This window comes from Meriones unguiculatus, chromosome 1 (assembly GCF_030254825.1).
Source record: "Meriones unguiculatus strain TT.TT164.6M chromosome 1, Bangor_MerUng_6.1, whole genome shotgun sequence".
Classification (NCBI taxonomy): Eukaryota; Metazoa; Chordata; class Mammalia; order Rodentia; family Muridae; genus Meriones; species Meriones unguiculatus.
The window spans coordinates 193,735,104-193,762,411 of NC_083349.1; the positions used below are offsets into that span (position 1 = coordinate 193,735,104).

The following is a 27,308-nucleotide window of genomic DNA, read 5'->3' on the forward strand; positions in this document are numbered from 1 at the left end:
GAGGAAATGAACTTACCTTGTGTGGACAGGAGAGCCTGGGGTAATTATAAATGGGCAGGCCAGAAAGCTGACACCAGGAGAATGCAGCTCAGCTGGTATAGTGCTTGCCTAACAAGCATGAAGCCTGAAGCCCTGGGTCCAATCTGATATACCGCAGAAACCAGTCATGGTGGCACACACCTATACTCCCAGGACTAAGGAGGCAGAAGTAGAAGGCTCCACATCTAAAATCATCATTGGTTATATGGAGAGATCGAGGATGGCCTGGAATATACGAGACACTCAGGAGAGGGTGGGAAGAAGGCAAAGAAGAGCAATTACGAAAGAAAGCTAGCTGACTCCAGCCTGAGAGCTGGGGCTCTTGGTGAGGAACAGAGAGGCTCCTCACAGCAAGTCTGAAAGCGGGAAGCTTTAGCAGAAGGCCACGGACTCCTGGAGGAGCTGGTGGACACAAGATCTTGTCTGCCATCCACAGAGAGAAGATGAACGCTGTCTCCAATGCTGAAGGGCTAGAAGTACAGGGACAACTCCACACATATGAGAAATAGAGACAAGAAACATCATAAGTTTGTGGTGTTCATGGAGGGGCAGCTCTTCTCTGAGATGGTAAGACAAAAAAGGGTGCAGATAATGGGTCCGTACTTGGGAACATTGGGTTGGAAGTAGCTGCATCATCATGGAAATGTCCAGTGGGCAGAGACAGCCTCATTGAGAAATTGACTTAATCCCAGCACTTGGGAGGCAGAGGCAAGAGAATCTCTGTGAGTCTGAGGCCAGCCTGGTCTACACAGAGAGTTCCAGGACAGCCAAGACTACATAGAGAGACCCTGTCTCAAAACAGCCAAACAAAAAACAAAAAAAGGATAATGTAGTTAAGGCCTTAGGGGCATGGATGTTCTAGCACCAAGAAAGATAAATGTCCTGAGAAGAGGACCACTGACCTTTGAACACTGGAGAGAAAGTAATCAGAGATGCAAGACGGCAATCAGGAAGGCAGAGCCATGCCCCTTCCACAGAAGACAGGGCTCAGGAGCAAGCAGAGTCCCCAGGCTCAGGAACCACAATGCCAAAACCTTAGACAAAAGAAGAAAAGCACCCTGTGGTCTTGGAAGAGCACGTTCTGCTGGGCAGGACTGATTCCAAAACTTCAGTGTTGCAGATGGGTCAGAAGGATTGAGGAGCAAGTGGGGAGTGCAAAGCAAGCGCAGTGGGTGGGGACTCTTGAGAAGCTTGTTGGGGATGTTGTGATGGGCAGATAAGTGGTGCGAATGGCCTTGGATAAGGCTTTCCCAAGATGAGCCTCATTGTTGTCTAGCCAAAGAGGGCTAGATGAGACCCTGTCAGTCTGAAGTGGCTTTTTCTGAAGACTCAGATGTGATTGTCTAGACCTTTTATTGGGAGACATTTTTCAGTAAGTTTGGTGTGATCCGTTAGTTCCAACCATGTTTTCAGAAAAATTCCCCAGATCCCAAAACCAATACAATATTTGCCGAATGCCTGCTAAGTGCTATGCTGAATACTATACGTGGATCATTTTACTTAGTCCTCAAGTCAATTAACAGGAAACTATTGATAGAGAGGGAAACTGGGATTCAGGAACTGTTATTTAGGCATGTGGTCAGTAAAAAGTGGGCATTTGGAAGGCCATTCGCCTTCTTAGGGACAGAGGGTCTTACTGGCCTGGCAATCACCAATTCAATTAGGTTGGCGGCCAGGGAGTCTTTCTCAGCTGCCCCAGCATTTGGATTACACACTGTAACCACCATGTCTGGCTCTCAGGTCCTTATGCTTGCATAGAAAGCATTTTCAGTACACTTGACTGAGCCACCCACCCCCAATCCCGACTTTGCTCACTTTATAGACAAAGAGTCTCAAACAACCCAAATGGAAAACCTGGATCCAAACCCAAGGTGACCTGATACAATAGCTTCCCAAGTCCCCAAGCTTCCCTCCATGGTCATAGGCAGCCATTCCTAGCCCAGGAACTTTGAACAGTCCCCTATGAGGAATGAATAACAGGAGAAGTTTTGAAGGAGGATAAGATCTTGCAGTAATGAAAGAAGAGCGGCAGGAGCCAAGGTCACAAGGAACACAGCTGGCAGTCCGTACTACCACCATCTTCTCTAAAGCCCTCTCTCTCTCTCTCTCTCTCTCTCTCTCTCTCTCTCTCTCTCTCTCGCCCTGTGTGGCTTCCTACACTGGGTAAGAAAGATGCCCACAGCATGCACCCTGAACCTAAACAGGAAGAAGCCTTCTCTCTCCATCACTAACATCCATCCCAGGGAAGGAGTTTGAGGGAGTTTGATTGGTTCTACATCCTCCCCTTGGACCAATCACTGTAGCTGGAGGATGAGGTTCTACGGTTGGTGCCATCCAAGTCACATGTCTAGCTGATGGAAGTACAGCAGGATGGATGAAAGGAACTGGTGCTTTAACTGACAATCCTCCATGAGTTTGTGACAATAGAGAGAGATTTCCCAAAGGAAGAAGATGTCAGAAGTGAGATGATGGAAATCAGGCAAGAGAGGTAAGAGTCTCTTGCTGTCACAGCCCACTACACTGGCCCTGTGAGAGACAGGGAGGACACACACAGACATCACCATGTGGCCTTTGCAGCCTCCAAGAGAAATGCGTTTACAGACATGAAGACATTAATAAGAGCTGATAGCAGCTACCAGCTATGAGCACTCACAGAGGCCAGGCATTAACCTGGAAAGTGGGTACTGCTGTTGCCCCATTTTTTCTGAGCCTAAGAGACAGTAAAAAAAAAAAAAAGTAGGAAATACTCTCACATACACCTCTGCCAATTCCATGAGAGCCAATTCTGAAAATTATAGAAATGTTTATGGGTCCCTTATCCTCACTCAGAGAAGCTAAGTGACTTCCTTGAGGTCAAACAGCTATCGCACAAATGAACATCCTGGGAAGTATTTGGTTAAGGGCAAAAGAATGCTTCCTGTAGACTGAAGGACTAGGGAAGGCTACCTGGGAATGGAAAAGGTAGTAGAGGGCAAACCAAAGCAGAGCCTGGAGGATGGAACATCTGGGTGTGTGCAGGGAAGGGGGGTCAATCCCCCAAAACCCAGGGAGGCAAGTCTGAACACTCCCACATCTGTCTGTCTGTTTTCTGGCAGATCTTTCAAGGTTCCTGATCAGAAAGGCCTTCCCTGAGCCTGCTCTTCTCCAAGCGACCCTAGCCAGCCCAGCCACTCTTCACAGGACTTGTACACTGGTCCCATCACCTTCTGTCCTGGGTGTTCTCCTGTGTAATACAGCTTTGGACAGGTCCTAGGCACAGTTTGAGCCATACAACAGACAGAAGAAATGTCACCTCCCTTTTCTAAGCATTGAACTTCCTAACGAGCCCCAAGATCTATTAGTATTAATCTGAAGCCTCCCTGGCCCCCAGCACTCCCAGACCAAGGGCATCACCCCTCTGTGATCAAGAGCAAGCAGTTCCAAGCCTAAAATGAGACCCTCATTTTGGTGCTTTAGGCTTAGTCCATGCTGGCTGCACCACCACCCCCAGCATCATAGCTTCTGCAGAAGCAGGGCTGGGGCTGTGTGACTTCCGCACAACATACCTGATGCCACAGAACTATGGACAGATGAAATGGTACATGTGCTACCACATGCATTTATTACAGGTTTAAGCCAAGTGTTTGGTAGGATCTCTGGAGTCACCTCCTCTAGCCAGCCTATCCCCAGCCCAGGCAGGTAGGAACCCTCAAAAAGCAGCAGAGGAGAAACTCCTGGTACTTGTAGAAGACCCTGAGGACTCAGAGGCCAAGTGAAAAGGTTGATATCTACACCCCAATCACTGTCCTGAATCTAGGACCCCTAGGGCCACCTTAAAATTTCATCTGGCTCCCAGTCCCCAGCCCTCCCTGTCCTGTAGTTCAGAAGCTCGACTTGCCTCCACTACCCACCTTTTGAAAAGTCTTCCTCCCCAGCCATTCAGTTCTAAATGCCCAACAATTTGGCTCCTGTCACTCCCTGCTCACCCACACACACACAGCAAACTATCCCTGCCAGTCACCAACGGCCTCCTAAGCATGAAGAAGGCCAATGAACACTTTCCTTCTCTCATGAGCAGCCTTTGACACCAGGGTGTCAAGATCCACAGTTCCACTCCCTGGGCTCTAATCCTTCCTCTCAGACTGCTACTTCCCTTCTCACTCCTGGGCTCTTCTGAGCAGCCAGCCTGGTCCTGATGCTGCTAATGTTACTTCTGCACAGCTAGCCTGCTTATAGCTCATCTTCTCTGAGGATGCTCCAGAACAAGCGCCACAGAGCCACCACTGTCAAACCCCAGACCGTCTATGAACACGGCTTTTCTTCTGATTCTTTCTATCTGTCCCAGACTTCTGCTCTTCACCCCAGACCGCTCAGATGCACACAACCATTTACTCTGCCTGTAATCCGGAAGCACAGGTCTGTCCCTATGTCTCAAAAAAGGAAGCCAACCAAATGATTTCACCAAGCAGCACCCCTTCCCCACATCCCTGCTGCTACTCTGGCTGGCCACCCACATACAGCTCAAGACCTATAAGGACCTCCTAATTGGGCAGCCGGCTTGTGACCTCCTCAAAACCACCATTGACTGTCTGGAGTGGGGGTGAAGGTCCCCTAAGAGAGCAGATAGGACCTGGCTTCCTCCCAACAGCACAGACCCCCTCTGCCAAAAGATAAATTTCAAGCTTCTAACCATGGCTTCCTGTCTCCTGATCCAGTCTTCCTCTGTCCTATTTCATACAGTTTTCCAAATGGTTTGGACAGAGCCACTTTGACTGAAACTTGCCCTCCCCCACTTCTGCTCCTAAGCCCTTCCTCCTACCCAGCTTCCCTCCTGGGATGCTGATCCCTCCTTTCCCCAGCCCACACCCTCCCAGATTCCCACTTCTCTGCTAAGATTCAGCTCAAGGATTGCATTCCTGGGAAGAACCTCTGGGGATGGGAGAAGGAGAGGGGGCAGGGGAGGATTGGCCCATGCTTCCTCCTCTTCACCCCATACCTGCCATGTCTCCAGAGCTTCTAGAATGTCCTGTGTTCTGCGGGCACCACCCTTTAGTTTGCCCAAGAATATCCTCATGGGGGAAGAAAGAAAGAAAGAAAGAAAGAAAGAAAGAAAGAAAGAAAGAAAGAAAGAAAGAAAGAGAGAGAGAGAGAAAGGAAGGAAGAAGAAAGGAAGGAAGGGAGGAAGAAAGAGAGGAAGGGAGGGAGAGAGAGAGAGGGAGAGAAAGAAAAAGAGAAAGAAAGAAAGAGAGAGAGAAAGAAAGAAGAAAGAAAGAAAGAAAGAAAGAAAGAGAGAAAGGAAGGAAGAAGAAAGGAAGGAAGGGAGGAAGAAAGGGAGGAAGGGAGGGAGAGAGAGAGAGAGGGAGAGAAAGAAAAAGAGAAAGAAAGAAAGAGAGAGAGAGAGAGAGAAAGAAGAAAGAAAGAAAGAAAGAAAGAAGAAAGAAAGAAAGAAAGAAAGAAAGAAAGAAAGAAAGAAAGAAAGAAAGAAAGAGAAAGAAAGAAAGAACGAACAAGAACATCTGGAGAACTTGGATGGGGAACTAGGGGAACTGAACCATCTGAAACAGCCCAACAGCACTCACCAACCCCTCCCTCTAGGCCAGAGCATGGTACACAATAGCTGTTCAGTGAATGTTGGCTGGATTCTATTTACTGAACTGACACAAGATTTGGGGCAATCTGAGGCCTGATGGCAGAGGTGAAAAACAGAAGGGGAACCCCGGGGCTTGCAGCCGTGTGGGAAGGAGGGCCGAGGGATTCTGTGAAAGGAAGGTGAAGGAACTTGGGAGTCAACTCCGGGCCACTGTGCGCCCCAGGCAGCGGGCAGCTAGCGCCCAGACCTTCCGGCTCCCGAGGGTGGCGAGACCCCCCGGCTCGCGCGCTCGGCTCCGGGAGCTGGGAGGCGTGTGTGTCGCTTTAAAAGCTCCCTCCCGGCGCGCGGGGCCGGCCCCTTCCCTGCCGGCGCCGAGGCGAGCGGAGCCGCGCGAGCCCCGCGGCCTTTGAGGGAGCCAGCGCCCGCCCGGGCGGCCAGTCCGGCGGGGCGCGGCGGCGCTCGGGAGGAGCCGGCCAGGCCCGCGGAGCCGGGCGGGCAGAGCAGGGCAGGGCAGCGAGGGAACGAAGCCGCCGGGGAGAAAGGCCCGAGCCGTCCCGGCCCCTCGTTCGCCCCAATCGGCAGCCGCCGTGCGCCCGGGGCCGCGAGGCGCGGAGCCGTGAGCGAGCGCGCAGGAGGCGGCGGAGCCGAGCGGAGGCTGCGCACCCCTTGCGCCCGGCCGGGCCCGCCGCGCCTCCTCCATCGCCTCCCCGGCGCCGTGCTCGCCTCCTCTGCTTTCCTTTGCTCTAGCCCCGCCGCGCCGAGGCCCCCCCGACCTCGTGCACCCATCTGCGCTGCGCCCGACACCCGGTCCCCCAGGCCACGGCCGCTGCCCCTCCCCCGGGACCCAAAGGCATCCGGACTTTCCCCACCGTGGATGGAAGCGACTGCCGGGCTGGGCTGAGCGGTTTCTGCGGCCGCTCCGGACGCCCGGGGCCGGAGCACGGACAATCTGGGTCCCGGCTGAGTGCGCCCCGGACGCCTGGCAGTGCCAGCTCGGGAAGGGCAGGGCAAGGCAGGGGCAGGACAGACCCCGGAGGGGCCCAGTCCCGCCGATCTGGACTGGACAGAGAGAATCGCGAACCCTGCGGAGCCCGGGGAATGCCAGGCGTGGGCTGAGGGGATCCCGGCGCCCTCCCCAGCCCTCCGACTTTGGCTGAGTCGCCCGGACCGGACCGGCATCGCCTCGGCCCGGGTCACCTGTGGCCTCGGGGCCCCTAAGCCCGCCGGACCCTCGCGATCCGGAGCCTGGCGGGCGTGGTGGGAGATTTTTTTTTTTTTTTTTTTTTTTGCCCCCTTCCCGGGAGCGAGGAGGCCCCGCCCCCTCCCACCGCCCAGATGTCTCCGGTCACTGCTTGGAGGACCTTCCTGAGGCCAGGAGCCGAAGGGTCTAGAGAGAGAAGCCCACCCTAGGGAGCCTTGGGGGCCACCTAACCTCGCCTTGGGGCTCGGCCCCCGACGCTGCTTGGAGGAAAGGCCGGTGCCCCCACCCTCGGTGAGTAGGGGAGTCCGGCTTCGGAGAGAAGGCGGAGCTGGGGGAGGAAGGGTCCGCTGAGGAGGAGGGCACCCTGTGGGCTCTGGAAGAATGGAGGATTGGAGAGGCCCTGCGCCGAACCAGCCTGGCCAAGCTTGGTTGGTGGCTGGGAGCGGGGGTGGGGGGTGCCACGGCTAGAGTGCCCCAGAGGAGGCTGAGGACTTATGCCTCTAAAGGAGGGGCTCCTCCTCTCTTCCTGTCGAAGAGGGGTGTGCTGAACACCACCCCTCCCCACAAACAAAAATAAAGAAAGAAATCTCCAGCGAGGAAGGAGGGTGCAGGCAGGGAGAAGAGGGAGGCAGCAGCAGCCGCGGCGGCAGGCTGGTGCAGCAGCCAGGGAGGGCTGATGCCAGGCTCGCTCTTTCTGCAGGGGGCTGCCCTCCTCCAATCCAGTTCTCTCTTCAGCGCTTTTCACATCTGGAGCCCCCTCCACATCTGGAAGACCCTGACCACCATCGCCTGCAGGTTCGGCTGCATCTAGAGACCTATGCCTTTGTAACTGCCTAGGAGTTGCGAGGGGATTGCTGTCTTTCCCCCATCCCAAGGGCATCTCTTACCCTTAGTCCTTGCAGAATCATCCCCCTGCCTCCGCATCAGAAGACTCAGGCAAAGATTAGCTCTGTACACCACAGGCCCTTCACGTCCTGGAAGCTGTTCTTGGGCCCTAAGGTCCCTCCCCTTGCCCTCCTGTGTCCTTACCTTGACCCCCCACCTCTGTCAGACTCTGTCTCCCTCTGGGTGCTCCATCCCCCACCCAGAGGCAGAGTAGGTGGAGTGGCAGGCTGCAGGGGTTGGGTGAGGGCCGCCCAAGGCCAGGGTAGGCTGGGGGGCCGTTAAGATGTGGAGCTCTGCCCGGCCGAGGGGGGCTCCGTGGAGGCAGACGAAGCGTGTGCCCCGCTGGGGAGAGCATGGGCAGGCTTTCGGCCACGTTGTGAAGGATGAACATTCGGGGTGCCCCGGACCTCGGGCAGCCCAGTGAAGACCCCAACAGTGGTGGAGAGAGAGAACGGATTCGACAGCGCATGAAGATGGTCATCGGGCAACTTGAAGGCATCCTGAGGGAACTCAAAGAAGTGGCTAAGGAGCTGAGGGAGGTGAGTGAGAGGCCAGCAGGGGCCGCGGGGGGCCCTAGCCCTGCCTGGCTGGGCTCAGCATCAAAACATTTACGCGTGTTTGAGTGTGCAATGTTATGTGCACATGGGCTCTTGCACTGAGGAGCACCCTTCCCATTCTCCTTGCCTCAAATCTGCTTTGCTAAAAATCCCTGGCCTCAGAGCTGGTGGTGGGGCCTTGGTGTGGCAGAGACTGCTTGAGCAGGCGTCAGAGGGCCCAGCTCAGCGGTTTATTGCTCAGGGTGTCCAATGAGGACCAAATCCGCCCCACTCCATCCTTAATGGGACACATTCTTCTGAGACCCAAGCTGTCCCTTGACCCTGCTGTTTACCTTTCGGACTCTGAGCAAGGATTGATGGCTCTACTTAGTCAATCCCTACTGCTTGAGACTCAGCTCAAAAATATTACTTCAGGGGTCAGGCGCTCCGAACCCTTAATTTACAAAGGCAGGGCAGGGTTAAAACCAACTGTGGCCTCTCTGTCCTAGAGTAAGGATGTGGCTGGGAGGTGCTGGTGGGAACCAGAGGTCTTTCTGTGCATTGAAGAAGAGATGGTTCTTTCTTATGGAGATGAGTCCCCCCTCTCACAGGGCATGCTTCTGGGTGGTTTCTGCAAAGCCCAAAAACTCACTGAGAAACCCTCTCTGTCTTCCGAAGCAGAGCCCAGTTTAATTACTGCTTCCCACATTGCTGGAGTAATGAGGTACACGTGTCTTCCACCCTGCCCCCTGGGCTGCGTTCAAGTCCAAAATGCATGACCAGCGTTCTGAGCCGCTGGCCTGAATTTGCCCACTGGGCCCCATTTCACCAGCCAGGTGGGCTTTAGGCAACTTTCAGCTCCTTGTAACCAGTGCCCCTGCAGAGTGGAGGGGAATGGATCATTCTGAGTTATGGACTCAAGCTCCCCCACCAGCCGTGTATGGGGAAGGAGGCTGCAGGAAAATGAGGAGATGGGCAGGCTTTGAGCAGTGTGACTTTCCAGCCTCGCCTGGATTCAAGCCAGGGAGGGCGGTTGTTTGAAGGGAGCTGTGAGATGGAGTCCAGGGTGGCGCCAGGCCTCTTAGAGAAGTGCAGCCCAGAGGGTCCAGGGTCTGCTTCATGAAACCTGCCAGGAGATCCAGACATGGGAAGGGGAGGTGACGGTACTCCTGCCCATAAGCTGGGCTGCTGGGGTCTGGGCTCCATAATGCAATTGGGAAGCCAAAGACCACAGCCCTGAACAACATTTCCTCTAACCTTTTGAGTCCAAAGGACTCTCCTAACCTGTCATATTCTGCAGTTTTATCAGGACCCTGGGAACTATCCAAAGTCTCGATCTCAGGCAGGGACATGGGACCTCAACAAGAGCTGATATCATATATAAGCCCGGGGTCATCCTTTGTCTACCTCTCAATGAGGCATCTTCTAGACCCCTGCCTCTTCTCTCTCAGCATAACCCTTCAGAACTTGAAGGGAGCCCACAGGGAGTTCAGACAATCCCTGTGCATTTACTATTGAAGAAACTGGAGCCCAGAGAGGAATAAGGGGTTGTCCAGGGCTACACAACCTATTCATGCCAGAATTGAGCCTAAGACTCAAGGTTCCCAAGCTTCAGCAGGTAGGCTAACTGTATAACCTCAGCATCTTGACAGGAGCTTCTAGAGATGGCTGATGTTTGAGCTGTGGTACCCAAGTGCCAGGGTTAATTTATGAGCTTTTAGATGTTCCCCTCTTCCTTTCATACTTACTGATTCCCCATCCCTCACTCTAAAGCTCCAGGTGATAGTCGGTACACCTCAGAGGTCTGAGCCAGGGCAGACTGATGAGTCCCCTCCCCCACATCTGTAGGCCATGTGTCTCCACCCAAGACTTTGGCAGGTTGCTATGGAAACCAGAGTCTACCCCGTATGCCACTGCCTGCCCGCTGCCAATGGTACCCAGCTGGGTGGGGGGTAGAGCCTCAGATCTCCCTAGTCCCCCAGAAAGGGGATGTGTACATAGGGTGATGGGCAGAGAGAAACACTCAAGTAGAGAAGAGATGCCATACACCTTCCTGTGAGCTGGGGTGTGTTGGGGACAGGAGTATCTGTGGATCTCAGGTCCTGGTTTCAGACTTTGGGTGGGCCCATGGTAGAGTGAACAAGCCCCTATTTCCTCATTCATACCCGACTTCATGGGCAGCACCTGCTCATCCCCACCAGCTCAGAGCAAATACCTGAGTATGAGGACAAGAGTTACGTACAATAGTTGGTAGGCGCACTGCACAGAAACCCTGTTGAAGGATCCAGGCAGCGAAAAAGCAGGGGCTGCCATTCTCCTCTCTCCTCCCTTCACTATCCTCCTGCCTATTTCACTGCCTCTCACCACTGGCCCTGAAGACACACACACATGCACACAAACACTCTCTCTCTCTCTCTCTCTCTCTCTCTCTCTCTCTCTCTCCTGATCACAAAGCCTGAAACTGACCAAAAGATGAAAGCCATCAGAGCCTCTGCCCTAAGCCCTTGAGTCTTCACTTGTTCTGAAAGGGGGCACCGAGGACTTGTCCCTCAGTGATGCTGCAAGTGATGCCCCCCATGGTGATGTTGGAGGCATAGAGTGAGGGAGGAGGGCCAATATCTGCTCACACTTCCAGAGGATTTGGATCACCCTCTATCCCCACTACAGCTCCACCATCAGCTGCCTGGGGGGGGGGGGGTGGCGGAGGGGGAGGGACTAAGTGAAGTAAGGAATGCAAAAGCACTTTGAAAACTGAAACTGAACTGTCCAGGGATGTGACATGACAGTCAGACATTAATTAGCTGTCATTTCTCCCAGGTTCCCAATACTCCAAGATGCTAGGCCAATCCCAGCAGGCTCTCTAAGCTCCCCAGATTCCATGGATCTCCATTACAGACACCATCCCAAGGGGCAAAGAGCGTAGGCCAGCCAGCCAGAGATTTCTGGTTCAGTCCTTAGTGTTCTGCCTCCTGAGCTGTGTGAACTGGGAAAGTTACTTTGCTTCTCTGCTTCCATTGGCCCATCTGTAGAAGGTGGATACCAAATAGTTCTTTGCTCCCTTACATAAACGACATAGCAAAGCCATGTCTTTTTTGTTTTGTTTTTGCTTTGCGGTGTCAGGTATCAAACCGAGGGCCCAACACATGGTAGGCAAGTGCTCTCCCATAGAGCTAGGCCTCAGCCACCCACAAGGCCTTGTTTCTGAGGCCAGCGCTCCTGGTGAGGCCTTGTTTTCCTTTTTAACCAAAGCAGGAGGTCAGGGACAAATCCTGGCTGCCTGGTAGAGATCTCAGAGGTCACCTGCAATAGTGGACCTGCAGCCCAGTCTCCTACCCAGGGAGGAAAGGGGAGAGACTGTGACAGGGCTGGAGTGGTAAGGGGACTCCTATGAGGTGGTTTTTCAGCGTAGACATGAGGGAGAAGGTCAGCAGAATCCAGGGGGAAGAGTGTGGCAGGCCATGGGAGCTGTTATACCAGGGTGTTGAGGAGATGGTGTGCCTGATCACCAGGAAGCCAATGGAGAGTGGAGCAGAGAAGGGCAGGGGTTTCAGGGGACAAGGGGGGCCATCCCATGGACCCTGTGCATCAGAGTGTGAAACTCAAGTTTGCTGTCAATGAGAAGCCCACACACTTTAACATGCCTTGGTTATGCTTCTGGCCGAGACTCTGCCTTCCTACCCACCACCCTGCTCCCATAGACTCAGAGCTCCCAAAGCAGGGTGAAGGGGTCCTTGGCCAATCAGGCTTTGAACTCACCTTGAACATGTACTTGCTCCTTCCTGTTCCATGGGGGATCAAAAGTGACCACCTGCACCCCCACATCTCCTGTGAGTCCTGAGTAGGATGTAATTTAAACGTGTGCCGTTGCCTCTGTATCCCCAAAACCTCAGGAGAATGGAGTAGGCATAGCCCCTCCTCAGCCTGAGGTGGCAGTGGGGGGTCTCACCACCGGGCTGGCATAGAAAGGAGGTGCTGTGGCAGCCTGTTTCCCAGCTGTCCGTTGACCGGGTGCCATGTGTAAAGGTGGCAGGGGAAAATCCAGACCTTGCTAGTAAGAGATAAATAAATGTGGCCTACCAGACCGCATCCAGGGCAGGGGAAGCTGGCACCAAGGGGCTGGGCCGAAGTGGGTCTTCTCAGTGCCCGCAGCTCAGTACAACTTGGGTGGATTTTTTTTTCTTATTATTTTTTTTTCTTGCCTTCCTTCCCTCCTGTTTTCCTTTGCCTTCTCCTCCTCCGGACAGATTCACAGAGGCTCCCTAGCCAATTAGGCCAAATTGCAGGATGAGAGCCATGAATCATGGTCAGCTCACTCCCCATCTCCACAATGCCACAGCCCCCCAGGAAGATAATAAACAATGTAATCACAGAATTAAAAAATAATCAGTGGTCATAAATAATGCAGGATCCCCAGTTATGTAACCAGCTGCCCAGGGAGCTGGGAAAGGGGGGAGGAGTGGGACACTGGGTCTGGGACTCTGGGGCCCTCAGCAGTGGCTGTTGGGCCTCAGGAGGTGTGTGTGTGCGCACACACACACACACACACACACGCACGCACACAGTCATGTAAGAGGGAGTTCAGCCAGGTGTACCATATGGTCCAGGTCTGTGACAAAGAGGCCTCCCGGCCTTGGTGGTCTACAGCCGTGACTCTAGACTGGGCTAGTATCTTTGCCAAGCCGGGAACACAGTGGTGGGTGAAACAGACCCAACTTTGCTCTTTCTTAGGCTTACTTTCTAATAGGGAGGCAGACATCAACCACATTACAACATGAAAGTATAGCTGTGACCAACATCGCCCTCAGCTGGGGACCAGCAGGCTTCTTCCAGGAAGTAAGGATGGGTGGCGGAGGGAGGGCACGCCAGGTGAGCCCAGTGGCAGCTGGAGCTCAGCTCTGTAAAATGTGCAGAGCGATGAGGGGGAGGCCGCTTGCTGAAGGGAAAGAGGGTAGTGTCTGGAAGGCTCAGGAGCTTTTAGAGAGAGGAAGGGCTGGAGGCAGAGGGCTGACAGGGTCCTGATGCTGATCAGAACATCCCTAATGCAGAGCATGGTCCAAGCGCTGACAGGGAGTTACTGTTGGGGGAAGGAGTTGGTGGGCCAAGACAGAGGCAGCGGACACCCTTGGAATGGGGGCTAGTTTCTGTCTCAGCCCTCAGAGCTGTACTTTCTCTCAAGTGCTCACTTTTGGCCCTTCTGGAAGAGTTTAATCTTGTTGTAAGATGGCAGACCCAGGAGTCTGGCTATAACTCAGCTCTTTTCAGGTGCTAGGCCTCAGTTTCCCTGTTAGCAAGCACAATAGCACTGGTAGATTCGTCAGTGTCTCTCCAGTACCCCAGCTTTGAGACTTTTTTTCTGGTTCTTTCTCCACCTCTTTCCTTCTGTGTATATAATTATTTCTCTGCACTCCAAGACAATCCCAAATTACATGTAGGCAAAATGATTATTAAATCTCGGAGAGGAATCACAGATTTCAAGACAGCCGGATCAGAGTGGCAGGTAGCATGGGCCTGATCCACACTTGCTCATTGACCTAAGAAACAGGGCACCAGGGGAGGATTAGCAGGTTTATGAGCTGATCACCGCGTGCCACAGAAGCTGGGTACGGCAGGCACATGGCTTCCCTTCCTCACCCTCACGTCTGTTTACCGAGGAGTCAGGAAGCCAGATCAGCCTGTGAGTCTCAGTCATGGGCCTTATGGGCCTCTTGTAGTTCTGTTCTGAATGGACACACCCACACTACAGGCAGAATGGGCACTACTGCCACACAGGGCTGTGAAAGGCACATTACCCCATCCTGGTGTTCTGAGCAGGCGCTAGACCCGCCCATCAGTGTGGCGTGTCTTAGGTGAGAAGCTGATTCCCCATCTGCTCCTGGGCCTGCGTGTGTGCTCATGCTCACTGGCGCGTGGGGGATGTCTGTGTTCTACACTGCTCTGCGCGCTTTCCCAGGGGCCTTTGGTTAAGTCCTCACAGCAGCTCTTGGGCAGGGAGAATGCTGTTAAGAATTTTCAGGTGAAGAAACAGAGGCTGAAAGTTGAGTGACTTTGATTAAGGTTGTTCAGAAGTAGTGAAGTCAGGGCTGGAGTCAGCTTTGGCTCCAGAGGCCAGGTACTTATGGATATAGTGTCCTAACACTGTAGTTTAAAATATGTGTATATCTCTTCCATCTTATCTCCCTGAGCAAGGAGAGGGGTGTCAGAGCTAGTGACAATTTGGAAGTGGATCATAATCTTTCTTCAACTCCACTGCCAAGAGAGGGCAGACATGAGACCCAAAGACCGCCTCCCTCCCTCCCTTCATACCCTGATGCAGAACAAAAAGAGGGTGCTAATGAGGAAGGGAAGGACCCACTGGGAAGGCCTCTAGAACAGGTGGCCAGCCAGGGCTTCCTCCTGAAAGGACCACTTCAGGGTTTCAGGGCGTCCAGGCTCCTGCTGGGTGCGCTTGGGCTATCCCCGCCATCCCTCAGGCCTGGGGCCTGACAGCGCTCATTCCTGCTGAGCTTCAAGAAGCCTGGCCTCAGCTGAGTCTGTGGGATCTGAGCCAAGCCATTCAACTCCAGCTTCCTCTTGGCACCCCCAGCCTTGGGCTGCCGCAGCTGGTGACAGCTCACACCAATCAGAGTCCCATCTGAGCATGCGGTGGCGGCCTGAATGGCAGAGCAGCTCCTAAGGCTGCCCCAGCGCCCAGCCGCTAGGCCAGTGCCTTTCAGAAGAGGCAGCCACTGGGCCACCGTGATCTCACGGGTGTAAAGTGGAAGGCCTGGCACTAAGAGGCAGTGATCTGAGCTCTGCAGTGACGTCACTGGGATCCCAGGGGCTCCTCTGAGTCCTCCCACTGTCCTGTTGCACCTTATGATGGCTGGCCAGGCACTTGGTGCTAAACGACACTGAGTTCCTGCAAGCCTATGTGGCTCGCCCAGTCTGTCCCCCAGGGGTCCTGACTCCTCCAGTTTGCTGCCAGGCCTAAATACTTTCTCATACTGACTCTTACAGGCACAAATTCCTGGAATCTTCCTTAGAAGTCAGCTAGTTCACCCACTTGGGACTGAGAAACAGACCTGAAGAGGGAGAGGGATGGTCAGGTTACTTGCAGCCTGAGCCCACCTCCCGCTGACCCAGACGCTTCAGGCAGGGTCTTTGCTTTCTGCTTCACCTCGGGGCACTTGCCACCCACCCCTCACCATGCATGAAACAGCATCTCATGGTAGTGGTTCCAAGGAATAAGCTTTAGGTTAGGACTTGCTTAATTAACTTATTAACTGACCACCCTGAAACCAGGAAGAAAATGCCAAGCAGAATTTGGGAACTGGATTCCGTTCCTGGTGGCTTGGATGCTTGTTCCACTCACTGGCTTTTATTGTTTTAAGTTTTGGTCCTAGCCTGCTGCCCCTCTCTTCATCCTCATACTCCATACTGTCCCTAGCCCTTTGCCTAATCTGCCTCCCTCTTCCTCTGCATGCTACCCTGATTATGTGCCTACAGCAGCACAGACAAGTGTCTTTCTGCAGGGGTCTGCCTGCTCAGAGGCCCAGGGCCTCCCTTTGGCTGGTTGGGAGGTGGGCAGGCAGAGCAGGCTGCAGCGACCTCTACAGATGAACTGCCCCTTGAGGGCCTTTAACAATCATCCCCAGGCCAGGGTGGCTGGTCCTTTATTGCTTCCAAAGAATGCTGGCTGGCTTTATTCTTTTCTTCAGCAAGCCAGGATTGATCTCCATCAATGGACAAGGAAGGCAAGGAGGGAGGAGGTTCCAGAGCAGGAGGGTAGAAGAAGGGGAGGGTGACTCAGCCAGTGCCACACACCTGTTGCTCCGGTTTGTAGTGCTGGAGAGAGATCCCCGAATGAGTCACTAACTTGTGGCAGTGCTGGGTCCAGAATGCTGGGCAGGGTCCTCTTCATGACTGTCCCCCTGTCATTCAAGCCCAGCTACCCTGCCGTGTTATAGTCCAAAGCTAGGAGATTTCCAGGGCAGGGTCTTCAGGTCTCGCTGGAGTCCCTCAAACCCTTTTATTTGACAACCCCCCAACCAGAACAAGCGTAAGCCCTGATCACTATCCTTTCCTCACCCAACCAGTGGCTGTGTTCGAGAGAGAGGCTGTATGAATGGACAGGGTGCCTAGGGAAAAGGCAGTACTCCTCCCTCCGGGGACAAGCGGTCCACCCTTGTCCAATTTGGCCTTGTGTGTGTTTGAGACCGTCTCTCAGTGGTCTGGAACTTGCCAAGCAGGCTTGGCTGACTGGCCAGCAAGCCCCAGGGATCCTCCTGTTTCCACTTTCCCAGATCTAGGATTTTAAGCACCCACTGCCATGCCCAGCTTTTTTCTTTTTCTTTTTTTAAAGATGGGTTCCAGGAATCAAACCCAAGTCCTCATGCTTGTAAGGCAAGCACTTTGCCAACTTAGCCATCTTCCCAGCCCCAGTTTGGGCTCTTAACAGTATAAACAAAACCTGTGACTTCATTTCAGCAACCATCCTTCAGAGTCACCTATCTGGAGGTCTCTGGGACAGGGCAGAGGCACACACACACCATGGTAATCCTGGGTCCCACCCAGTCTCTCTCACCTCCTCTCCCTTCCCCGGCCAGGTGGTGAGTCAGATCGACAAGCTAACCTCTGACTTTGACTTTGAACTGGAGCCAGACGACTGGACCACGGCCACTGTGAGCAGTACCTCCAGCAGTGACAAGGCGGGTGTGGGCGGCCCCTTTGACCTGGGCCACCTGGACTTCATGACAGCCGATATCCTCTCAGACAGCTGGGAGTTCTGTTCCTTCCTGGATGTCTCTACCCCATCAGACTCCGTGGATGGGCCTGAGGCACCACGGCCAGGCCCAGGCCCTGACTACCAGCTCATGAATGGTGGCATGCCCATCCCCAACGGGCCACGAGTGGAGACGCCAGACTCCTCCAGTGAAGAGGCCTTTGGTGCTGGCCCTGCAAAGGGTCAAGTGCCCCAGCGGACCCCAGGGACGAGGGAGAGGGTACGGTTCAGTGACAAAGTGCTCTACCACGCTCTGTGCTGTGATGATGAAGAGGAGGATGGTGAGGAGGTAGAGGAGGAGGAGGCGGGCCTGACCCCAGAGCTGCCCCATGTGGAGCCACACACAGGCCCCCTCAAGCCCTCCCCAGCCCCCTACAAGACCAGGCGCTCTCCATTGGCCACCCGACGCTTGGGCCCCACGTTGGCCCCAGAACAGACCCGAAGGGTCACAAGGAACAGCAGCACCCAGACAGTATCAGACAAAAGCACGCAGACAGTGCTGCCCTATACGGCCACCAAACAGAAAGCTAAGGGCAAAAACTAGGGGCTGGGAGGGGGATGCATAGAGCTATAAATATATACATATATATTTAAACAAACAGTCATAATAAAATTCATAAATACTAAGGATCCGGGCCCACAGGCCCTAAAGCCTTCAGAAAGCTCATCCTAAAAGAACGAGATGCCCAGAGTTCACCTTCCTCTCCATGTGGCAGGGTTCCCTGATGGAAGCTGAAGCCCACTCCAAGTGCCCAACACCACGGAAGCCTGTGATTGCTAGCCTGGGCCATTTCCTAGGGAGAACTCAACAGCCGGAGCAAGCTAAGGGAACAGTAGGCCAGGGCAGGGCTCACCCAAACGACCAAGAACTTAGAACCCGTGGTTGGCATCACTCTGGCTAGACCCAGAAGTACCCCTGTCCTCTTGGGGAGACCTGTCTGTACCTTGATAGACAATGCTGTCACACACACACACACACACACATACACACACACTCACCCACCTTAGGGTTGTCCCAAACACTGTGAAGGGTAGCCTGCTGTGGGGAAGGCTGGCAGCCACGCAGCTGGTGGAGCTGCAGGACCAGGCAGGTGCAATCCAGGAACCCAGTCCATTCTGATTCCTTCAGCTCCCATTCTTAACTCTGGGGTTCAGAATTCTCAGCTCTTGCCCTGAGCAGAACCAAGGTCTGTGGACAGTGGCAGTGGCCATCACAGTGCTAGGAACCAAGACACAGAGGCACTTACCATCTGCACTGGGCAGGCAGTAGGCTCCTCCTCCTTCACACCCAACCCCTTAGCTCATCTTGGCAAGCCCTGAATAGAGTCGAAGGAAGATACAGCAGCAAGAGCGCGTCCCCCACTGCGTGATTTTCCTGGCAACAGATTCCAATGTCCTGAGGGCGAAACAGTCACTGTCCACACCGGGCAGGTCACTATGCTGAATGCGCTAAGTACCATCACCTCATTGCCCCACTTTTCAGATGAGAAGACTGAGGTTCAGAGAGGTGACATAGCAGATGCAAGGCCACAGAGCCTCTGCTTTCCTGTCCCCAAGAACAAGTAGTTTGTAGGCTGCCCTGGCCCTGCTGTATAGCGGCTGTGTCACCTCGGGCCAATCCGTTAGCTTTGACCCTTTTTACTTCAGCTGTAAATGGGTCTGATACTCTTCACCACCTCAGTAACGGTCACAGGAATCCAGCATGGTGGTAGACAAATTGAAGGCCCTGTATGCCTACTGTGGGCAGTGTGTACCAGCCTGCATCTCCAGTGACTTCCAGGATAGAGGGCCAAAGTGGAAGCCGCCCTGAGTCAGAAGTATCACATGGCTTTGTCCCTACAAACAGCTTGAGGCCAGAAGATGGCCGCAGCATGACTCATTAACCCCACCTTGGAGCAGAGAGGTAAGGTCGGTGAACAGTTGAGAGCATCGGTCCTGAGGCCTTCCTGGGCACAGATCTATTAGTGCAGAACCACAACCCACCAGGGGGCCTTGTGTTCTACCAGCACCTGCTTTCTCTGCCTGGGGAGGTAGTGTGTGGTCCCACGGTGGGGGCTGGCCTAGAGGGGATGGAAGGACATAACTGGGAAATCTGACAGACCTAGGGTATCACAGGATGAGATCTGTCCCCCACCATGGTGAGGTCAGAGCCCTACGAAGCCAGAGTGGTGCAGCCGCCAGAGCAGGAGTCCAGTGATGCCAGCTAGAGCTAGCTCATGCCAGCGGGCCAGCGAGGCCCTGCCCTCCCTTAGCTGAACAGTTCCCACTCATCCCATTCCATCTCTGAGGCTGGCTTTTTCCTCATTAGTGATGAGACTGTTTTTCTCATCTTTTAACCATTATGGAGATGAAACCTACGGAGTAGTTCTCATTTCATAGGCCAGGCTCTCTGCGAGCCCAGAGCAAGGGATTTTTTTCCTGTCTTAAATGCCTCCTCGGACCCAGGCTTATACACTGTGCTTGGTCACAGATAACCACTTGTGCCCAGGAGGGGCAGAGAGTGAATGTGTCCTGGTTTTGAAGTAGATATAGGTCCACCATGGTGAAGGCTCAGAAAGCTCTTGGTGTACTCACCAGATCCAGACCTCACTGGCAGTGGGACAGGATTGCCTGGACTTCTTAAGACTTGAAATACAGGCCTCATCCACCCAGGGAGAAAAGCATCAGAGCGGGGGCTCATATCCTTAGAGCACACAAAGCCATCCTGGGCCCCTCCCCCACCAAGTCAGCCCTTCCTCCAGCTCCTCCCTGCCTCCAGGCCTCTGCTGGTGTCAGGCTTTGCTCCTAAGGAGCTATCTGCTTCTAGGAAGTAGGATTTCACCTGCCACCTGCTGTGTGCATTTTCTTGTGCTGTAGGTGCTCTAGAGGAGGTAGGAGGGAGCCAAGCCAGCCCTTGTCACAGAGAAGGGGCTAAGCATAATAAATAGCTCCATTAATGAGCACATACTATGCACTGGAATTGTGTAAGCATGTGCCTTATCTCATTCATTCCTCACAGACATTACCAAATATGTCATTTTACTTGTGCCTATTTTCCAGATGGGAAAACTAAGGTTCTGAGAAGTCCTGTCATTTACTAAACAATACAAGTTAGGAAAATCAAACTCAGTTTCTTAGCACTCATGTATGTGCTGACAAGAGGTGGCCCAAGAACCATGTGAGCCTTGGAGGGTAAGAAATGTGTTAGAAGGAAGCCAGTGAACCTTCTGTTTGGGGAGACCTTAGCTGCTGTCAACCTACATGTCACAGGCCCTCTCTCAGCCCAAAACTGAATGGATCATAGATTTGATAAATGATTGTCAAATGTATTAACGAGCCCCCTTTGCACCCCTTTAGTCCGCCATCACTGAAGTCCTGCAGTGTGGGAGATCTCAGGTTGCACAGGTGCATACACTCTCACGTGCACATATAGCTCTCTCTCCCCTGTGAGAGGCTGGTTTGGGATGTCTCCAGGCTGGGCAGGAATGAAGAATGTGAAGTTTCAGCCTTGTCAAGTCAGGGATGTTTACTGGGTCTAGCCTTACCAAGATGCCAAGGGGGGGGAAATGCCAGAAGCCAGAGGGGCCAGTTAGGTGAGGAAGCTACTCAGAAACATGTCCTCAGAGCTGGAGGCTCCTCAGCCTGACACCACTGTGGTAGAATTAAGCACACTGCAGTATCCATGAGCGCCTGAGAATAAGGAGGATCCCAACTATATAGTGGACAGAAGTGGTTTTCTGAAACCAACAGCAGAAAGGAGAAGACACCATTCAGAGGCACCCCACCCCACCCCGCCCCCCAGCACCATCCTCTGTCCTTAGACAGAGCCAGGTCATGTTAACAAAAGAAAGGGTTGGGGTGGGGATCCAAGAAGCAGCAGGCCCAGCCCTCCACACCCCATCCTGAGTCCCCTCTCTCTGCCCCCACCTCTCCTAACTCCTCCTATCCCCATTTCTCCTTCCAAAACTGAGACTTGTGTAAGAAAACTGGTGTTTTTTGACAACCTTGTATATGCCAGGCACCAGGCCATGTCTTCTAACCAACACTAAATAACAGATTCAGCTGGGCCCTGTGCAGAACAGGTTGTTCAATACTTATTTATTGAGCAAATGGATTAACCACAACCATCATTTTACAGGTCAGACAAGGGGACAAATGAACAAAGGAGACTTAATGTTGCTATAGTTGAGAGCAAGTGTTTATGACCCTTCCTTTGGAACGGGGTATCCCTGGGTATCTAGAAGGGGGAGTAAAGGTCATTTGGGGATGCTGGGACCTTAAAGGTAGATGGAGTGGCCATATGCTGGGCAAGAGAGTGAGGTCCTGTTAAAGCAGGGGAAAGATGTTGGAGCTAATGCAGTAAAATGAAAAAACTGAGGGGCACTCCCCGCTAGGAACTTCAGACACTCCTCCCTCCCTCCCCCAGCTCTCACCACCTCACTCTGTTCTCTTGACAAGGGTTGAGGTAGGGAGACAACATCTGCCTAGTCTGAGATGAGAGTCTCTCTTTAAAACAAGTCAATAATGTGCTATCCAGCAGGCTGTTACGATGGGGACTCATTCAGTGCATAAATGAAAACAGCACAGTTAGCACCTTGGTAATTTGGGTATACTAAAACCCTCAAAAAAAAAATACTGTATCCTACCATTCTGTTCCCCACAAGCCATCTAGACAGGTTCCTGAGGCTGTGTCCTGATACACATGAGCCAGCTGGGATTTTCATGTGACCTGACTCTGCTCACCTGCCTGCCCTGCACCCCGACACAGCCACCATTATCATTTACATCTCTTTATGGGTCTCCAGCAAACAAGCTGAGGAGAAGGAGGGTCTAGGGCAACCTCAGGCCAGCATTGCTTAGGGCTTGGGCCACACACTGATCGGCTCTGACTCCCTGCCAGGAATCCTCAAGCTCACACACCTGCCTGAGGCTCTGCTGTCCCTCCTGTTTCTCCTGGGACATGCAGGGGTCAGGCTCATCACGTGACAGGGGTTCACCATCCAGCCTCCTGCTGCCATCTCAGAAGTGCTACCGAAACCCATCTTAAGGGCTGCCCCACTCATCCTGAGCTCCCTAGTAGACAGGGCAGAGCAGAGCTCACTGCAAAATACAACTCATGAAAGAAGTTTGGAAAGAGGTCTGGGGCAGGGCCCGGATGCCTTTTGGTTCTTTTTCATTTTGTTTTTTAAGTTTTTATTAACATGTGTGGGCTTCAATATGGCAGTTTATACATATATAATGAATGTTGATCAATATATATAAGGTGGTAATCTCTTATTACCCTCTCGGTCCCTCCTACTCCTGTTGATCCCCTCACTCATCTCAGCTAATCCTCCTGCTTCTACTCTCATGTCCTCTTTCTTTCTCTTTTCTTTCTTTCTTTTCTGTGACTCAGTTTTATTAGGTCTATTTCCAGGAGCACAGGAAACTTACCAATGATGACTAAAAAAAATGTTTCTTCCTCACCATCCGTTAGCTGCTTTTAGATTCTAAGGGAGGGTTGAGGGCTCCATGAGCCTCTCTGAGAGCCCCAGTCTTTGTGGGTTTCCTGTACTCCTCCTGGTCAGGGATGCTCCTGTAGGAAAGGAGAATTTCCTCAGACACCATGGTGGGAATAACTGAGCCCACCTTGGAGAAGGTGAGAAAACCACCTAAGGGAGGGAGGCCTCACTTTGGCTCCTGGTTTCAAAAGATTCAGTCTGTGCTTTCCACCTGATGCAACAGAGGGGGAGAGAGTTACAGAGCAGCTGATGGCAGCTGGAGAGCATCGAGACAGACAGGGAGGGGCCTTACACAAGATTTACCCTTCAAAGACAATATCTGCTCCCCACCCCCCATATACAGCCTCCTTCCCCCAGCCAGGTTCCACTTCCTAGTTTCCAGCAATCCCCAGTAATGTCATCAAATAATGAGTCTATCAGTGGCTTGAGTCATTGATTAGGTCAGAACCCTCATGCTTCAGTCACCGCTCAATGATTGGATCTGTCAGCTGTGGGCCAGGCCGTGCACACACGAGCTTTTGAGGGGAGACACCACATCCAAACTGTAAGAAGAGGTTACTAGGTGACCCAGGAGTTTGGGAAGAGTTGTTGAACCCCAGTGGACCCCCTCCCCAGAGTCAGCAACCTAGGTACTCTCCTTGTTCCTTCTCTCCTTAAAAGCTAATGATGCCTGGCATCAGTGCTAGGAAGAGGCCCGTCTGCTTCAAGGCTCAGGAGGGTAGACGGGAAGTCACCTGTGAGAACAGGTGACTCTGCAGAGTGATAAAGCAGCCTGCAGGAGGTGATGGTTGCCATTGGCCTGAGAACACAGTCAGGAACAAGACAAGAGCTCAGCTTGGGAAGTCCCACGTGGCTCTAGGACTGTTCCCAAGAGTGCTCAGCCTGTGGCACTGTAACAAGAGGCCTGCTGAACTGGTCCCAGAGCCTGAAAGTAGGACAAGGGCCCCTGTCAGTAAAGAATGTCCTCCAGGCCTAGTAGGCGTCGTCTTCCCCTGACTGACGCCAGAGGATCTGAGAGCCCTGGAACTCACACATTCCTTGGTCGAGCTAACCATGCTACCTCTCCTACTCCCTGAGCACATTTCTGCCCCTTAGTCAGAGCTCACACAGACTGCACACCTGTTTTACTTCCTGTTTAATGTTTTGGGTTTTTTTTTTTTTTTTTTGGTTTTTTGTTTTGTTTTGTTTTTGTGTTTTGTTTTTCATTTGTTTGTTATTTTTTGATTATTTTTTGTTTTTGTTTTGTTGTTGTTGTTGTTGTTGTGTTTTGAGGCAGAGTTTCTCTGTGTAGCCCTGACTGTCCTGGAACCAGTTCTGTAGACCAGGCTGGCTTCAAACTCAGAGATCTGGCCACCTCAGCCAGAATTAAAGGCCTGTTCCACCACTGCCTGGCCATTTTGTTCTGGTTTTTTTTTTGTTGTTGTTGTTGTTGTTTTTAAGACAATTCTAAAAAACAAAACAAAAAACAGATTTCCTGGGGGAGGAAATCAGTAGATGCAACAACAGTGGGTTGCCATTCTCACACAAAACCAGGCAGCAGGTCCTGTCCGGATGCGGCCCTCACCGGTGTCCCTGTCCCACCCGGTATCTCATTCACTGATGCTGGCACCTGTGGCCATGTGGCTGTGATTCTCCTCCAAATGGTGCCTTCCCTGCCATGCTTTCTTCCTGCTCCTGTCATGTCTCAGCACGCCTGCCCTCCACCCTCCTCACTGCACTAAAGTTTGTCTCCCATTCCATAGTTGTCCTCCCTCCCTAGTAGGTCACAGCCCTCTGAGGAAGAGAAATTCAATGGACTTCTGGGAATGTGACTTCCCAAAGCCCTCTGGGACTCCTCACTAGCAAGTCTCCATCCCTTTCCCCTATGCCTCTGCCTCAACCGCATCGCAGAACTTCACTGGGAATGTTGTCTTAAGTGAATGGCCCTCAGAGCAACTCCCCATCGGGCGTCACAGAAAGATGTCTCCAGGAGTCAGGCAGCTTGGGGATTCCAAGTCCCAAAGACCCTTCGTCCCAACTCGGAGCTGGCGTTAGCAGAACCCTGAATGTGAGGCGGGGTGTCCTCGTGCTGCATCCTTCAGAGCTCCAGGCACCTTTGGCATCCTCCCCCTGCACATGGGGGTTGAAAGAAGTTCTAACAGGAAATAGAGCAGGAAGAGGGCAGTGTCTCTTATCAAGTCTGTTGCTAGGATAAAATTTTCTGACAAAAGCAACTGAGAGGCGAAAGGGCTTATTTCAGCTTGTAGTTCCAGGTCACAGCCCATTGTTATAGGGGAGACACAAAGAGACTCAAAGCACCTATTCCACCATCAGAAGCAAAGAGAGACTAAGCATACGCTTGCTATGTGCTGAACTTGCTTTCTTTCATACAGTGCAGCCTAAGAACTCCACATTCAGGGTGGGTCTTCTGACCTAAGTTAACAATCGAGACAACCCCCCATAGACACAGGCAACCTGATCTGGACAATCCTCACCGGCACTTCCCAGGAGAGTCTATATTGGCACAAATTGGCAACATGAGTAACCATCACAGAGGGGTCTGCTGGAAAGGTCCACACTCGCAGGTCAGGCTGGTCCCAAAAGGACACAGTTCCTCCCCACCGCCCTAGCATTTGGACAGAACTCAGAGAGCAGGTGCTATGACAATTCAGGTTCAGCATGCTCTATCCCAGGTTAGGAAGCTCACAATCACTGATTTCCCATGGCCAGAGTCAGAAGCTAACTGTAGCCTGGGCCAGGTGGTAAGAGAGCTAGAGCCTATAGGTGCCTGGTTCCCAGATGGCATCCAGAGAGACCTGAGTCTGAACTGGGAATCCAACTCTTGCAAGCTCTGGGCCTGGCACTGGTTGCTTAACCTCTTAAAGCTTTGATTTCTTAATGTCACAAGATCTACCAACAGCCTTACTGTGGAGGCTCAATGACAAGTTACTTGCAAAGATCCCTGGAGGGACTTTCACCTCAGGGGCTCACTGCCTCCCTGCCACATTGGCCCTAGGAAATGCCCTGAGCTCAGGGCCCAGTGGAACATTCCTGTGGCTGCTGTCAGGGTTCCTGAGCTCAGCCCAGAAAGGGACAGTCATCACAGTAGTGTGAAGGAAGGGAAGGCTAAAGCAGAGTCTCCCAGGACAGCTGAGCTTTGCAGACAGTGGGCTCCTGGGACTGTAACTAGCTGTCCCTTAGGGAGGGTCCATCCTCCTGTATGTGATCTCACCAGGTATTCGATGGAAACTTTCCTTATTCCTGGAGGTTTTAGGAACTGGACAGAAACCTACCAGATTTGTGATAGACAGAAATCTGCACAGGGCTGGGCAGCCGTGGCCCACGTGAGCCAAGCTGGAAGGGAAACCAGGAGTGACAGAACCCAGAGAGCCAGAGATATCCCAAACACCTACAACTCCAAACACTTATGCTGCGCCAGCAAATGAGCAGCTAACCCAGCTGCTATTAGAATATTTTCTAGTCACAAGGGCTAACTCTACCTTCAGCTTCCTCTGACAGGAAGAACCCTGCTGCCTCTGCCATGCTCTCCAGGAGCTGGCCAGTAGATGCCAGTACACGCCTGACAGGCTCGGTTTACCCTGGCGAGCAGGCGCCCTCAGCCCTGCCCTCACTGAGATCCCACTGGCCTGGGGCTGAGGTCCCAGGGCATGAGCTCGCCCGAGAAGGCCAAAGTGCACATCACCCAGGCTGCAAGCACATCCTCCCCAGTGCCCATCTGTTTCGGTGGGAGCTCCAGGGCCCCGTCCTTGTGGAAAGGGAGACTGAATAGTCTAGAAACTCACCTTCATTTCTTCTCCTTCCTCACCCCATGCTCCTCCTACTATTTCAATTCCACCTCCATTTATCAAATGCTAAGCAAGCATTGTCCAGTCATCCTTCACCTCTTAGAAGCTGACACTGTTTAAACTGTTTAAAGATGTGAGCTCTGGGCTGCAGACACAGCAATAGCAAAGCCTTCGGTACATGAATCACTCGTTTGCCTGTCCGTCGCCATCATCAGGGGGTCATCAGGGACCTTTCAGGATGCTTGCAAGAGTTCAGTTCTAGGAAAGACCTATCCACAGCCAGAGTGCTCGGGGTCAGGCCAAGGGTGGGGTTCAGTCTTGGGTAGAGGCCAGCCTCAGCATGGGACAAAATCAGAAAACAGTGTATGAGAAGTTCAAGCTTAGTGTTTGATAGGGTTGGGGCTTAGTGCATAACTAGGGTCAGAACTCAGTGTGTAACCACATTAGGGTCAGAGTGAGATGGGGATTAGGGCTCAGCATGTGAACATGATCAAGGGTCAGTATGTGACTAGAGTCTGAGCTAGAGTGTGATCAGAATTCACAGTTCACTGCATGACCACAGAGTTTAGTGTGTGACCAGGGCCAAGACTCAAATTTCTATTAGACACAGCTCTTCAATTTCTATTTTAAACCATTCTTCATATACACAATGCAAAACAGCTTGTTTCTGCCCCTCCCTTTAAAAGATCCCATGGAAGCAAAGGATAAAAGAAAGAATTTCCAATGGTCCCTTGTGCCCTTCGTTACAGCAACTTGCAGATCCCCATTACCTTCCATAACGGGTCTCCGCTGGTCTCTGCTCCTCTTGCTACCTCCATCACGGAGCCTCTTGTGCACAGCCTCTGAGCTGCTGAGTGCTCTCAAAGGGACCAGTTGCTCCAGTGGGGCTGCCCCTGGCCCCTCTGCTGTGCTGTGTGGCACTGAGAAGCTGAAACTAGAAAAGTAACCAAAACTGGATTCTAACTCTGTCCCCATAACCGTCTTGCTAAAGGACTTTGGGCGAACAGTTTAGCCTGTCTTTACACCAGGGCTATGTTCATCTGTGGCTGGGC

At 52.7% G+C, this 27,308-nt stretch overlaps 1 protein-coding gene across 1 annotated transcript; it reads left to right on the forward strand.

The window, feature by feature from the left end:
* Positions 1–6,871: 6,871 nt before the first annotated feature.
* Insyn1 (inhibitory synaptic factor 1) lies at positions 6,872–17,618 on the forward strand. The gene is made up of 3 exons (XM_021649759.2): positions 6,872–7,100; positions 7,510–8,233; positions 16,816–17,618. Exons 2-3 carry the CDS (start codon positions 8,078–8,080, stop codon positions 17,533–17,535), a joined length of 876 nt encoding a protein of 291 aa, XP_021505434.1. The 5' UTR covers positions 6,872–7,100; positions 7,510–8,077; the 3' UTR covers positions 17,536–17,618.
* Positions 17,619–27,308: the final 9,690 nt, after the last annotated feature.

What these genes read in the sequence shown, in the direction of transcription:
- Insyn1 (XM_021649759.2), top strand. Translation starts at nt 8,078, where the DNA reads ATGAACATTCGGGGTGCCCCGGACCTCGGGCAGCCCAGTGAAGACCCC. An exon ending in TGGCTAAGGAGCTGAGGGAG is followed by an intron (nt 8,234 to 16,815) that starts GTGAGTGAGAGG and finishes TTCCCCGGCCAG; the next exon opens with GTGGTGAGTCAGATCGACAA.